This window comes from Lytechinus pictus, chromosome 6 (assembly GCF_037042905.1).
Source record: "Lytechinus pictus isolate F3 Inbred chromosome 6, Lp3.0, whole genome shotgun sequence".
In the NCBI taxonomy this organism is placed as follows: domain Eukaryota; kingdom Metazoa; phylum Echinodermata; class Echinoidea; order Temnopleuroida; family Toxopneustidae; genus Lytechinus; species Lytechinus pictus.
The window spans coordinates 20,333,854-20,348,350 of NC_087250.1; the positions used below are offsets into that span (position 1 = coordinate 20,333,854).

Here is a 14,497-nt window from a genome sequence, read left to right on the forward strand (position 1 = left end):
ACACCCGATTTTAATGTAATTTTTAGCTTTATGCTTGTTTGATTTTTCTCTATTAATTCAAATCAATATTCTTCTAGAGTGGGATTGACCTTAAATGTGAATACTCTGTGGGGATTTCTCTTTCTTTTTCTTTACTATTGATTAAAGTAATTGAAACCAAACAAATGTCATATCCTGCACTTGGAATCACTTATTTGTGGAAAAACTCACAAAAAAAATAACTAGAAAAAAGAAACAAAACAAATCCCATATATCATGTTAAATACACTCTAATTTATTCGTGATATTACATGGCGTACTTTAGAGCACACTGATTAAAATTACTAAAAGTGATTGCGATTGGCCAATGAAAAATATCTTGAATATTTGATCAACAGACAATTATTTTGATTGGTTGGTGCTTTACAAAACATTAATTTAATTCATTATTTCTATTTTTTATGTTCTAGAATATATTTAGCCAAAGGTGAGGATATCAGAGTAAGTCGAATGTATAACGTTTTTCCTGCTATTTTATAGAAAAAAAACTCATCTATTTTTTCTGGAAGTTTCTAAAGTGAAACTATTTCGCATGAGATCCTTCGAAATCGGAATGATCTAACGTCATCATTGCGTAGTCAAACATAATGATAATAATATGGATTTACGCTGCCTCATTTATCTAGAAATAATCTATTCCGATGTGCATTGTAATTAGTACCCCGGCTTCAGCTCGAGCTGTCGTTTCAATTCAAGGAATAGATCCTACCCGGTATCCATTAACCTCACCTGGGTTGAGTGCAGCACAATGGGGTAAATTACCTGCTGAAGGAGAAAATGCCATGGCTGGGATTCGATCCCACAACTCTCTGCTTGTCAGGAGCCAGAACCACTAGACCAAAAACGCTCACACATTACGAAAATCAACATTAAAACTTTTGAAAAGAACATCATTCCATATTTGGTAAAAATAAATAAGGTAAAGAAATGATCAAACTATAATTACTGTAAGTAAAATACATCAATAATAAATATTTAATTTCTGTTTACTACGCAATATATACAAACATTTTTGGATAGTGAAAGGTAAACCTCTATTGTTGAATCTCGACACAATATCATAGACAGATATGTAATTCTATTCATGTGTTATCTAATAAAGTCAGCGACATTATAAATAACCTTTCAAGTGACTCATTTTTATTTCAAGATTTTTTTTTCGTTTGCTACATCTATCATAATGGCAACCATATCACATTTCCCCTAGCGTGCCGGCAGAGCGAGTAGAAAACAGCAATTTTATTTATTTCTATATAATATATGAACCGCATGATATGCAGCTGGTACCCCCGCACCCAAAAAAAAAGTAATAATAATTAATAATAATGATAATAATAGCAATAGTAATAGTAATAATAATGACAATGATAATAATAATAATGATGATGAAATAGAATGGCTGTTTTCGACTCGCCGTACACCTACTGTTTACGGGAAAAGGTGATGCACGGTAAAAAATAAAATAAAATAAAAATAGGCGTAAATTCTCGCATCTGGATGGTACAAGCCGAAATCAACAGCAACAATGCTGACTACGCCATTAGTCCAATTTTAGTCTATCTAAGGCCTCCCATTCGTCAATCTAAGAAAAGGCGTGGTCATCTATACTTTTCATTGATTAATACGCCAATCATCATGCCTCGGCACGGTCACGTGCAAGTTGACCTTCAGATTAAAAAAACAAATCAACCTGATACTAGTTCAGTATTTCGATTCCTCGCGTAAGGTCTGATTTTCAAATCTCGGAAATGCTTATGCTTTGAAGACTTGGTTTGGCATGCCGCGGGGTGGTCCATCGTAGTCAACGTAGTACGGTCTCTGCAAAAACAAAACGTGAGATTAAACAAAGAATTAGAAAAACAACTTGGAAACAATGACATATAGGCTTGTAGAAAACTCCTTGCTTGTAGCGATTCATGGATCATTATTGTAGACATGGCATGCATGATGGCGATTTCGTGAAATTTTGGTCCATTTACACTCTAAAAACACTGAGTAAATTTTACCCAATATTGGGTAGAAAGGGAACATGCATATTTACTGGGTATTTTTATTTACCCCATATCGGGCTATTTCAACGCAACATTGCGTAATATTTACAAAATATTTTTGTTTTACCCAACCAACATACATGTTCCCATTTTACCCAATGTTGTGTAAACTTTTTTTTTAGAGTGTAGGGGCGGGAATTGTCCTCTCCCATCTGCTTATAGATTGATATACAAAATTTTAAAATCGAGGGGTCGCACCCCCCCTTCCCTATGATAGTGATGATTATAATATAATATATAGACCTACAACATGACTGTGGTATATGGATCAACAATAACCTGGTGGTTAAAAAAAAAAAAAAAACTGCCCGGTATGATAGGATCGTTTTCCGGTTGTTCCAGGATTTATAAAAAATATTTGTTAAAACTTTTTTTCAAATCGAACTTGCAATTATATATCAAAGGAAGCCAGAAATGGTTTCACGAAAGCGACTCGAGACAAATTAAATCTCAGTTTTAATTTCAATGACATCGCATACGTCGATTGGGAGTTAGATTTGTTGGGGTATATTGACGTTACCGCGACAAAATGCAGCTTCTGTCATAACATCGAGTTATCGTCTTGGGTGTTGCAATTGCGTGTACCAGACCATTTTGAAAAAAAAACGGCGCCCTAAATTTCCGGACAAGTTTAACCGACCATTCGATAATTTTGCTATGATTTCCACAAAAGAAAGGGTAAACTAGGACCTTTCGGATATTAGGGATGCCCTTTTCTCGAATGGTCGGGAAAACTTGACCGCCGTTTCGGGAAATTAGTGGCCCTTTTCTCGAATGGTTGGGTGTACGCACAGTTAGTGGAGAGATCAGTGGGTGTACGCGATTGCCCGACCCGACGCGACAACCCAATGTGATGGCACGAGCCCAAAATGGTATACAGTCACACGATCAAAATAGATTTTAGACCGATCAACGTTATTACGTAATGTACAATGACATTCTTTCGGATGGTTTTAGAGTCGATTTCGATGGTGTGACTGCATCTTAAAAAGGTTTATTTTCATTTTGTCCAATGCCAATTCGTCCAATTGCCGACTCGTCCACTATCACTTGGTCTACCTACCATCAGTTTGTCCACCATCCACATGGTCTAATTGCTATTTCGTCCACTCACCATTTCGTCTAATCACCACTTTATCCAATAGCCATTTAGTCCATATACCGTTTGGTCTCATTAGAATAAGTTTAATTGGCCAAAATGAATGAAAATAAAACGACCAACTGGTTATGAGACGGTATGGCCATACACCAACTGGTGATTAGACGAAGTGATGATTAGACCAAAGGGTTATAGAACCAAATGGTTCTTAGACGAAATGTTGATGGACATAATGGCATTAGACTAAATTAAGGTAGACCATGTGGTGAGTGGACGTGTTGACAGTGGACGAATTTGCAATTTAAAACGTAGGCCTGTTAGTACTTACCTGGTGATGCGGGGGCGGTGCAAAGCAGACACCGAAACAATCAGCAAAGAGAGCGAATAGAGAGAATATGCAGATAAGACTAGCAGCGACGATGATGGTCGAGAAATGTATGACCACGACGGCTAAGACCGGGCTCAATGACCACGAGAAGAGACCAAGGATGAGCGCCGAGACGACGAAGGCTGTCAAATTTGCAAGGAGGGTGGTGAAGTTGAGCTGTGGACACGAATAAAGTTTGGTGTATTACTTACACTGGCACTATGAAAAATAGGATGTTAAATCCGACACCATGTTTTTACGGTGTCCCTACAGGACCACGCCTAAGATGTTAAGTCTACACTCTAGAGTATGAACATATAACACCTGATAGTGTTAAAGTGACAACCAATGGTGAGAAAACGTCCATGGCTGTTGAACTAAAACTGTAAATTTAACATTAGGTAAAGAACAAACTTGTTTTAAAAAAAAATCAAATTTTATGAAAGATTTTGACATGATATTCAATATTCAAAAGATGATATTACATTTCACCCTTTCCTTTTCCCTTTATTTCTCTTTCTATTGTTCTTTTTTTCTCATGTGTGTTTTTTTGTGGGGCGGGGTGTCCATGACCCCTTAAGCACCCCCCCCCCCCCTCCCCCCATCTGCACACCAGGCTTGGCAATGGTGGAAAATCCATAACATTTGTGATCAAAACTTGCAAATGCTCATAGCTTCCTAATTATTTACTTATTTTTTAACAAAATGAATTGTCATTGGTTTGGTTCTTAAGTCATTTATTTCAACTTACGGGCAAAATAGATAAATACATAAATAATGATAATATCAGTAGTAGTAGTAGTAGTATTAGTAATAATAATATTAATAATATTAAAAATAGTAATAACAATAATAGTAATAGTAATAACAATAATAATGATAATAATAATAATACTTAGGAGATTGAAGAAGAAGAAGAAGAAGAAGAAAGAGAATAGTATGATATTTTTTTTAACACATTAGTTTGGTTCGTAAGTTATTTTTTTCTACTCACAGGTAACATGTAGTCCTGTTGTGGAGACCGTTTTTTTGAGGGAGATTCCAGGGCATCTATGATGTTACCAGCACCGCACATCAATAACTGAAAAAAATATCAGAGGAAAGATTATGGACATGATGGAGAATTACAGAGATATAGATACACTCTAAAAATGAAGGATTTAAAATAAATTCATATCGGCTGTCAATAGTGACCAGCCAAATATTATATTTAGTTTTGAACCTTGTAGATTTAAATCTAAATCTAAAAGATTTAAATTTAAATCTTTAGAAAGTTTTAAAGTTAATACCTAAACATTTAAAATAAATCCAACATTCGGCTGGTCACTATCCACAGCCGATCTGGATTTATTTTAAATCCTTGATTTTTAGAGTGTATAATAGAGAGAGAGAGAGACAAACTGAAAGAAGGCGAAAGATGGATAGAGCATGACAGAGACAGCAGACAGACAGAGAGGGAGAGAGGTTGAGGAGTGAGAGAGAAAGGAAGAGATGGAAACAGACGAACAGAGATACGAGAGACAGAAGGAGGGGGTTGAGTGTTGAATGTATCTTTCAAACTTGGTTAGATGTCATAAATGATGTGGCTTACAGTTTCATTTTACTTCTTTTCAACTCCACGGATTAAATCCAAAACATACAGTCAAGTATTTCTTTAAAAAAAATGAAAAAATAAAAATCACCATGAATGAAACCGGAAAAGGAACAATGTAAAAATTTATTTCCAAAGTGGATAATCTTCAAATAAATTATCAACCTTTTTTGGCCCAGTAAAAAAATTGTTATTTATTGGGTCATCTCACCCACTTCCGGAACCACGAGAGGGGGCGCTATAAAAAAGTAAAACATTGTTTTTTGTCAATATTCCCTTTAATAACGAACTTGTCATGCTCGTGAGATACGTGTAATAGAACGGCTCTTTTTATACTTAGGATATGGAAATCAATTGTTATTGGGGACATCACCCAAATTTATATCGAAGAAGATTAAATTCAATGTATCAAATAGCAAAATCACCCTTATCAATGATTGAGTTTGAGCACAGAGATACATTATCATATTTTATTTCGAGTGCAAATGACTTACGATTATACCACCCCAAAGAGGGGTGCCTACGGCGTTATTGGTAATTTGCACCGTGGAAAAGGCTGCAAGTTGTGCCGTCAAAATCAACATAGCCAGGGTTAGCAATATCTGCATGGCCCCTGTGAACCCGATGAATCGTCTCCTAAATCCCATCGTAGGTGGCGTAGGTCTTTCGTTTTCAAGATCAAATCTAAAAAGAGTAGCAATTAAAAAAAAAAGGTGGGTAGATTAATGAAATAAAATCATTTTAGACGAGCTGGGTATGGGAAAAGCTAACTTGATAACTGTGACCCGAGGAAGTTTATTCATTAAATCATGAGACACTTCATTTTATATCCGGTTCAATCATTAAAGCATTTTCAGTCATCATAAACCCTTTAATGCCGTGAAAATTTATGGTATCTTACATGGTTGATTTTCAATTGGTCTGATGCAGTGGCGTACCTAGGATTTTCCACGGGGAGGGGGGCAAAACCGGAAAATTTGACAAGCAAAAAAAAGGTCTTCATTCACATATAAAGGATTTCGTACCAGAAAAAAAATTGACAAGCAAAAAATTTAAAAAATAAAAAAAAATAAAAAATAGAAAAAAGGTCTTCAATCACCGTGACATAAAAAGGATTTCGTATCAGAAAAAAAAATTACAAGCAAAAAAAAAAGGGCTTCAATCTCGTTAGGGGGGGGCAAAAAAGGTCTTCCGAAGGTCGTCAGGGGGGGGGGGGAGGTTTTCAAGCTCGTCAGGGGGCAGGGATAATAATAATAATAATAGTACTTGTATTTAAGAAACGCTATTCACGTTTGTACCATAGCGCTTTACAAAAATTTGCATTGAATACAATAATAATACAACATAATCATAAACCATACAAACAAAATAAATCAACGTCCTTTGCATGGGTTGTGACTCGTCAGGGGGCGCCCCCCCCCCCTCCCGTCCCCCCGTAGGTACGCTAGTGGACTAATGCCAATTCGTCCAATTACCAACTCGTCTACTATCATTTGGTCTACCATCAGTTCGTCCACTATCCACATAGTCTATACCTGCCATTTCGTGCACTCACCATTTCGTCTAACCAGTTGGTCCAATAGTCATTTAGTCCATGTACCATTTTCTCTATTTGGACTAAGTGTTAATTGGGCAAAATTAATGAAAATAAAAGGGATATTAGACCAACTGGTTCTGAAAAGAAATGGTCAAAGACGAACTGGTGATTAGACGAAATGATAATTGGACCAAGTGGTTCATATAGACGTAATGCTGATGGACGGAATGGCATTATACTACAAGGAGGTAGACCATGTGATGAGTGGACGAGTTGGTAATAGACGAATTGGCAATTTACCTCTTTTATCATATACATGGCCAAGAGGCAACTGCTCGCATAATGATGTCACAAATTAATGATTTCAAACAATATTTTTTACCTTATTATTTGATGGTTTTACGCCAAAGACTTACAAATATTTTGGGCTTTTTGTATTAATGCACCCTTATAAACGATGAGGATTCTCACCTTTAAGTGATAAACCCTCCATTATGATAACTATATACGCGAAAATGCCATCACGTGACTCGAGAACAAAAAACCTTGACGAAATACTTGAACAAAGGTTAACTAAACGGAATGGCTATGAAAACCATTGTTGGTCTTGCACTCGAGTGATATTTGTTCTTAAATTTCAAAGGCAGCTCGTGCTAAGGTAGTGGCGCGCTCCCCTCCAAAAATTGTGTTCTTTTGTACAAGAATTTAAATATTCATCGAAATTCGAAACCCACAAAAACCTGTACCACCAAAGCCCTCACTAGCAATACAAACTCCATACTATTAACGAAAGGTATGCCATGGGTATCAATATATTGACTTGATGGTATTAATTTTTTTATAGTGCATTAACATACGAAGCTTGACCCCATTAGTATTCTTCAAATATTCTATTGAACATTCTTAATTTCTATTTGTATTTGATAAATTTTAATCAGTTATTTATTTCAGGGGACTCACATAAACAAGCGAAGCTTTCCAGTGAGTTCCCTTTTTTCATTTCTGTTATTCATATTATGTTTTGTTCCTACTTATATACTTTGTCAATTTGTATGAAATGAAGAAAAAAATAAATTCAATCAATCAATCAATCAAAGGTAATTACGTTATTTCCATTGCCATAATCATTGTTCATTCTGATGTAGGTTTCTTCATGTGTCTGTTAGTCGCAAAAAGGCTGCATAGGCATGATATGTACCCCCCCCCCCCTCTTCTCACTCTCCCTTTATCGCTACCCCTCCCTCTCTTTCTCTCAATATATAATTCACATGATTTAACCTCTGCCATGTCCAAAAACAGGTCACAAAATTTCACAATAGGGCCAGGTGTACGACAAGGCTACCCTCACCCACCGTTATTGCTTTTTTTTCTTAATAATATCCGATGTTAAATGCGACAAGGGGAAATTTTGCCCAGGCATGAGAAAATACCAAGACCCTCGCGTCGAAAAAGGAATATTTAATTTAAGCTCGATGAATTCAAGGTACATGTAGTTTTACCTTAACTTATATGCCGATCACCATTATGACAAGTGTCATCGACTCGTTTACAATATTATCGTTTCCATTGTTATAACAATATTACTACTACTGCTGCTGCAGCTTCTACTGTTGATTGTTTTTTCTGTTACACTTATTTAGTTTTAAAAAATAGAAGAAAAAAAACAGTAGAAGCCGCATCAGCAGCAGTAGTTGTAATATTATTATTATAATGGATATAACGTCAGTAATAACAACAGCAGTGAAAAAAATATATTACTATTAATGTACATAATGATGATAATAATACTAATAATGATAATAGTAATTACATTAATAAGATATTAGGAGCAATATAGTAATAGTAATAATTATTAATAATGATGTTGATAAGGATGATGATGATAATTGATAATCACAATAATCACGATTATTATTATTATAACAATAACATTCACATTGTGCTGTTGTGCTTACAAAATTAATGTAAAATAGTGTACAACAAGCAAAAATTTGAAAAATCGAAGGACAATATGATGAACACATGAATATGACAGGTCTTAATAAGTGTTTTGAATGATGCGATAGCGGATCCCTCACAAGAGGATACCGGACGAGAGTTTGGAGGCAAGATGGAAAAATGCATAATGCATAATAATAAAGACATGTCATATTACAGGCAGGAAATAGGTACAGGTAAGCGGTAGGCTAAAAGCAGAACGGATTTGTTACGTTGCTGAAGACACCGTTCTCGAGAAATATAAAACAATCCTGTAAAAACCCAACAGTCAACTTGACTCCTCATTAATCAGAGCTTGATAAAAGACTTCTCAGAAGAAATTACAAAAAATGTAAAATATAGTATTAGAGAAGTCTCTGATAATAACAAAAATATTGAGATACTCACAATGAAGAATGGACTATGTATATGCTCCAGTTGCGAGAACTGATCGGTGAATGCGAAGTAAAGTGGAGTTGGAAAGGGTTGGTCTGTTCGAGGAAGTATAACTTGACCAGCGTATCACACTATAAATACTCAAATGTTGCCTATTCAACGATCGTAAACTCAAAGAGATCAAATTGGCACTACCCCTAAAGATGCGATCTTTGATAATGAAATTGATCAATTACTGTATAGATCATCGACAATAAAGGTTTATTATTATATTGTTTAATTTCAAAAATATATATTTCCTCTAATATTAACACAGATATTTTAATTGCAGATTTAAATCCTTATAAAAAAATGAAAAGACGGAGAAGCAAATTGGCAGCGTATACCTGTACGTCAAATAATGAAATTATGACAATGACATGGGCGCAGTATTCATTGAAATATTACAAAGCAAACTTCCTTATGTAAATAATGAATTTGTGAGTGCAAGATATTGGCCAATGCTAATAATAGCGCTGGGCCCGCCCAGAAGCTAAATAGTTCTAAGTGAAGAACTACCTTTGAAAATGACGTATCTTGGGAAACGTATTCGTTGTCACTTCGTGCCAAGGCCACTCCTGTAGTCTAGATCCAGAAAGAGGCAAACATGGAGGATGCAGAAAAATTGGAAAAGACTCGTAATTATAAAAATGTTTTCCAATGCTATTAAAAATGCTATCACCTTCTTCTTTTTAATTGTCACAAGCAACTGGTGTAAGCCTCTTGTTGTCTGATATACCATCGGCTAAACCATGTCAATGATGGAGGTCTCCCACATTTCAAAATGTATTATGTCGATATATGTATATATTTTTTTTTCCTGCTATTTATTTCATTAATTAAATACAATTATCAGGTATAAATAAATACACTGCAAAAACTCCGGTGTTGATTTAACACCAGCCCGGAATCTATATATGTCCACACCAGAGAAGTATTGAAATAACACCAGTTAAGAATCAAACCCATGCTGTTCGGACTTTGAAACAGAGGGTCGTGGGTTCGAATCCCAGCCATGGCGTAATTTCCTTCAGCAAGAAACTGATCCACAGTGTGCTGCACTCAACCCAAGTGAGGTAAATGGGTACCGGTAGGAAGTAATTCCTTAAAAAGCTGTGTGTGCTATGAACGCCTAGCTTAGCCGGGTAATATAGGAGCGCCTTGAGCACCTAACAAGGTGGATATTTGCGCAATATAAATACCCTATATCATTATTATTATTATTAATACTAATTGGTGTTGTATAAACACCTATCTGGCGTTAGACCGAAACCAAACTGGTGTAGTTTAACACTTCTCTGGTGTGGACATATATAGATTGCGGGATGGTGTTAAATCAACACCGGTGTTTTTGCAGTGTATATTTCATTTAGATTGTTAGAATATTATGTATGCATGTGTTATTCATTATGTCATTTGCGTATTGTTATGTTATGCTAAGAAAAAAACGATTACACTTGTATATATTTGTGTTATTGGAATGTGGAAATAAATAAATCAAATCAAATTTAGTATAATTGCTGTTCAGGCCTAACCTACTACTGTCCGGTCAATCCCTGCATGACCGTGACCCAACTTTGCAGCGATTGTGATTAGTGCCCATACACGATGCATGCTCATCTTTGGGTACTTTTAGAGTGACTTAAGGTGCATGCATGGCCTTATTGAACATAATTATGTTGCACTTGCACAAACCTAAACGACTTGTAATCACTGGTGTTAGTTTGTAGATCAGTGCTGGTAAAATGGTATCTCTCTGACTCTCTCAAAGTGAACTTAACAAGCACCTTCTGTGATGTTCCCATGAATTCGCCCATTTTGACGAACTTGTGCCCCCCCCCCCCTCCCAGCCAAAAAGACTTAATAAACCATATAGAAATATTTCTTTCGAGGATGGGAATGGATCGGTGTTTGGCTGTGTTACATCCCTATTAAAGGATTTTAAGAAAGCGAGCACATTCGTACCGGGGTGGGGGGCGTGCCTTCCCTCAATTCGGGACTTTTGTACACGGCCGATCGGAGAGGGTTGTCTCGTCCACTTTCGATTGACCAATGAAATTTCCGTCTGAGCGGGGTCTGGGTTACCACCTGAATGTGTATGGGGGGAGGGAGGGGGTCGATGGCATATGATGCGCAATCGTTTTCAGTTGACTATGTATTTGGTTACTCTTTCTATCATGGGAAGAATTTCGAAATTTGAATAGTTATTTCCAAACTTCCCAAAACTGTATTCCTATGGACTTGTCAAGGCAAAGAAAAATAGAAGACAGAGTAAATGTGAGAACGCCACTTCTATAACGGGCAAAAACAGAACAAAAAAAGGGAAAAAAGAACTGGGCCCGGTCTCACAAAGAGTTTCAATTGATCCGATTAACCTCAACTGTATGGAAATCCGTCAATGTCATAATATTTTATGAAGGAAATTTGAACAATGTACTTCAGTAACCGAAGAGAAGCGCACTGAATTGGCAGGACAGCGATGGATGTATGAATATACATCATATTCAGAAAATAGTTTGAGCAAACATGTACTCTAGATGTTGGCGTTGTTGGCTTTCCATAGTTGTGCTTCACGGGATCAAACGCAAATGACTGTAGGACAGGGCCTCGGACAGAAATTCCTAGTGACACCACAGAGCCATCCACAGAACGGTCCATTGAGCAGCAACTAAAGATATGTGAAGTGCATTATGAGACACACAAAAGACAGAATAGAAATCTATTGAAAAGAAATGAAATATGGAATTCCTGAATCAGAAGAACTAATTGTACACTAAACCACCACCTGAGAATCGGGGGACATTTGTCAAAACTCGTGTTGTATGTGTCTACCTGATGATAGGGTATTTATGTCCTCTGTTTGATGTTTCATTCGAATTTGTAAAAAAGGAAGTAAAGATCTTAGTATTGCGTGGTCGGTCTAAATATATTCCGGTCATATCTGAATTACTATTCCAATCATGATGAAAAGCTGCGGTCATTTTGATTACCATTTTCTTTTATCATGAATGACCTGTTAGGAGATTTTAATTTCCGTTAACATAATAGCCCGGTATTGCCTTCGAAGTGGGAGGAATTCTTTCAAAGAAATTATCAATTATCATGAGAGGATTCTGTCCATTATTTAAGGCACATGAATCTTGTTCGTACATATTTTAGAAAGTTGAAATGCAAACTCTTTCAACTTTCATGTCTGTTATAAAAAACAAAACAAAAACTTTTCATAAAATAAAGAAGATTCACTTTATTCCATACAGTTACACAATCAACCCTGGAAATGGTTACCAGTAACCCATGGAGGGAAACGCTAATCGTTAAACATTAAGTTACATTCATATTACGAATCAAATATTTCATCTTATATTTGAAATAAGGGTTTTATAGAAGTCAACGTCAATGCACATGATAATTGTTTGCAAGTCATTACATTGTTTCTTTTTCAAGATAACCATTGACTCTCAACGAAGACAACGAAAATAAACCATGACCAATCTCAGATTATTACATAGTTTATTAAGATTGTGACAAATTACGTTCAAATAAGTCCCTGAATATGAAAATATGATATTATAACCTGCCTGCGTATACCGCAAAAAGAAAAAGAAAAAAAACCATAGTGTTCGATACTAATTGTGTGTTAAATGTTGCGTTCAGTGTGTGTGTGAAATCATAATGTTATTTTTTTTTAAGAATTTAAACTTGTCACATTTTCACATGGTCAAATAGGTAAAGACGCTGTGAATAGTCAAGCTATAGATGTGTCCACAGTGTAAAATTATCTCCATACCCCCACTGTGTGAACATACTGTGAACACAGTATGTGGCACTATGTGCCATCGCAGTGTGAAATCACCTACACGCTCTTGAATTTAGCATTTTAAATGGATGGTCCGGTCTGAACATATTTTTATCTAAATAAATAGAGTAAAATTCACAAAGCAAAATGCTGAAAATTTCATCGAGATCGGATAACAAATAACGAAGTTATTGAATTTTAAAGTTTATCAATATTTTGTGAAAACAGTCATATGCACATTGTCATAAATATTCATTAGGTGGGCTGATAATATCACGTCCCCACTTTCCTTTTTCTTATATTATATTACATGAAATCATAATTGTTTCAGTTTTTCATACATGTGTAAATGATGTGTCTCCATTAAGACGAAATAAGTTGCGGCAATAGATAACTAATGCACTTAATCATTTGTCAATCCAATCGTTATAGTTTTTGGTAGTAAAATTTTGGGGAAAAAACAATTTAAAAGACAAGTGGGGATATGACATCATCAGCCCACCTAAATGAATATTCATGAAGACATGCCTATAGAACTGTTTCACCGGAATAATGCAAATCTTTAAAATTCAATAACTTCGTTATTTGTTATCCGATTTTGATCAAATCTTCAGCATTTTGCTTTGTGAATTTTACCCTATTTATTCAGATATAAATATCTCCAGCCTGGACCATCCCTTTAACTGTCAGAGTCAAATTTTCACATAGGCTATGGAAGCACACAGTGAATATTCACCCCGTACATTATGTTCACAGTGTGAAATTATCTTCATACTCCCACTGTGTTGACATACTGTGAACATACTGTGCATACACTGTATGACACTGTGTTCTTACCACAAAGGGATGTGGGATAATGCCGATAGCCGTCCCTCTGGAACTGGGCGTGTCGCGATGTGGATAGTTGCCCTATTATAGAGCCTATAGTATTACTAATGCCTCAGTCACATTTGCTCTACAGCGGCCGTACGGCGAGTCAAAAACAGTCGTTTTTAAAATGTTGGTACCAGCTACATACTAGGCAGGGGCCACCGAACGGTTTTCAAAGTGGGGGGGGGGGGGCAGGGGCGTCGATCCATTTTTCAGATTGGGGGGCGAAATCATTAACGTTCCAAAGGCGCTCGATCGTACAAAACACCCACCCACACACACACACACACGCATACATATATATATATATATATTATATATATACACACACACACACACATATATATATATATATATATATATATATATATATATATATATATATATATATATATATATATATGTATATATCTATATATATGTATGACTCATGAGACACAGACACGTATCTCACTACACAGATAGTACGAGTGCCGAGAGTGAGCTCAAATTTCTTTATATTCTGAGCTGAAAACTTGATATTCTAAGCATTTTTGGTACCAATGATTAAGATTTGTATCTAAAAGAGAATAGATGCGAGCGCGAAGCGCGAGCTGAAAATTTTGATATTTCGATCTGAAAAAATGACAGTTTACTGGACGTTTTTGATAAAGAACAAGCTATATATCCAAGAAAAGATGATTGCAAATTGAAGCAGTTCTTTTGAGGCTTAGAACTGAAAATGGGACATTTACA

The 14,497-nt window shown here is 35.9% G+C and overlaps 1 protein-coding gene across 1 annotated transcript; it reads right to left on the minus strand.

Moving 5' to 3' along the window:
- Positions 1-253: 253 nt before the first annotated feature.
- On the minus strand, positions 254-9,200 carry LOC129263166 (uncharacterized). The gene is made up of 5 exons (XM_064101163.1): positions 9,070-9,200; positions 5,642-5,831; positions 4,551-4,637; positions 3,518-3,733; positions 254-1,857 (listed from the first exon to the last, which is right to left on the minus strand). Exons 2-5 carry the CDS (start codon positions 5,792-5,794, stop codon positions 1,792-1,794), a joined length of 522 nt encoding a protein of 173 aa, XP_063957233.1. The 5' UTR covers positions 5,795-5,831; positions 9,070-9,200; the 3' UTR covers positions 254-1,791.
- Between the last annotated feature and the right edge of the window lie 5,297 nt (positions 9,201-14,497).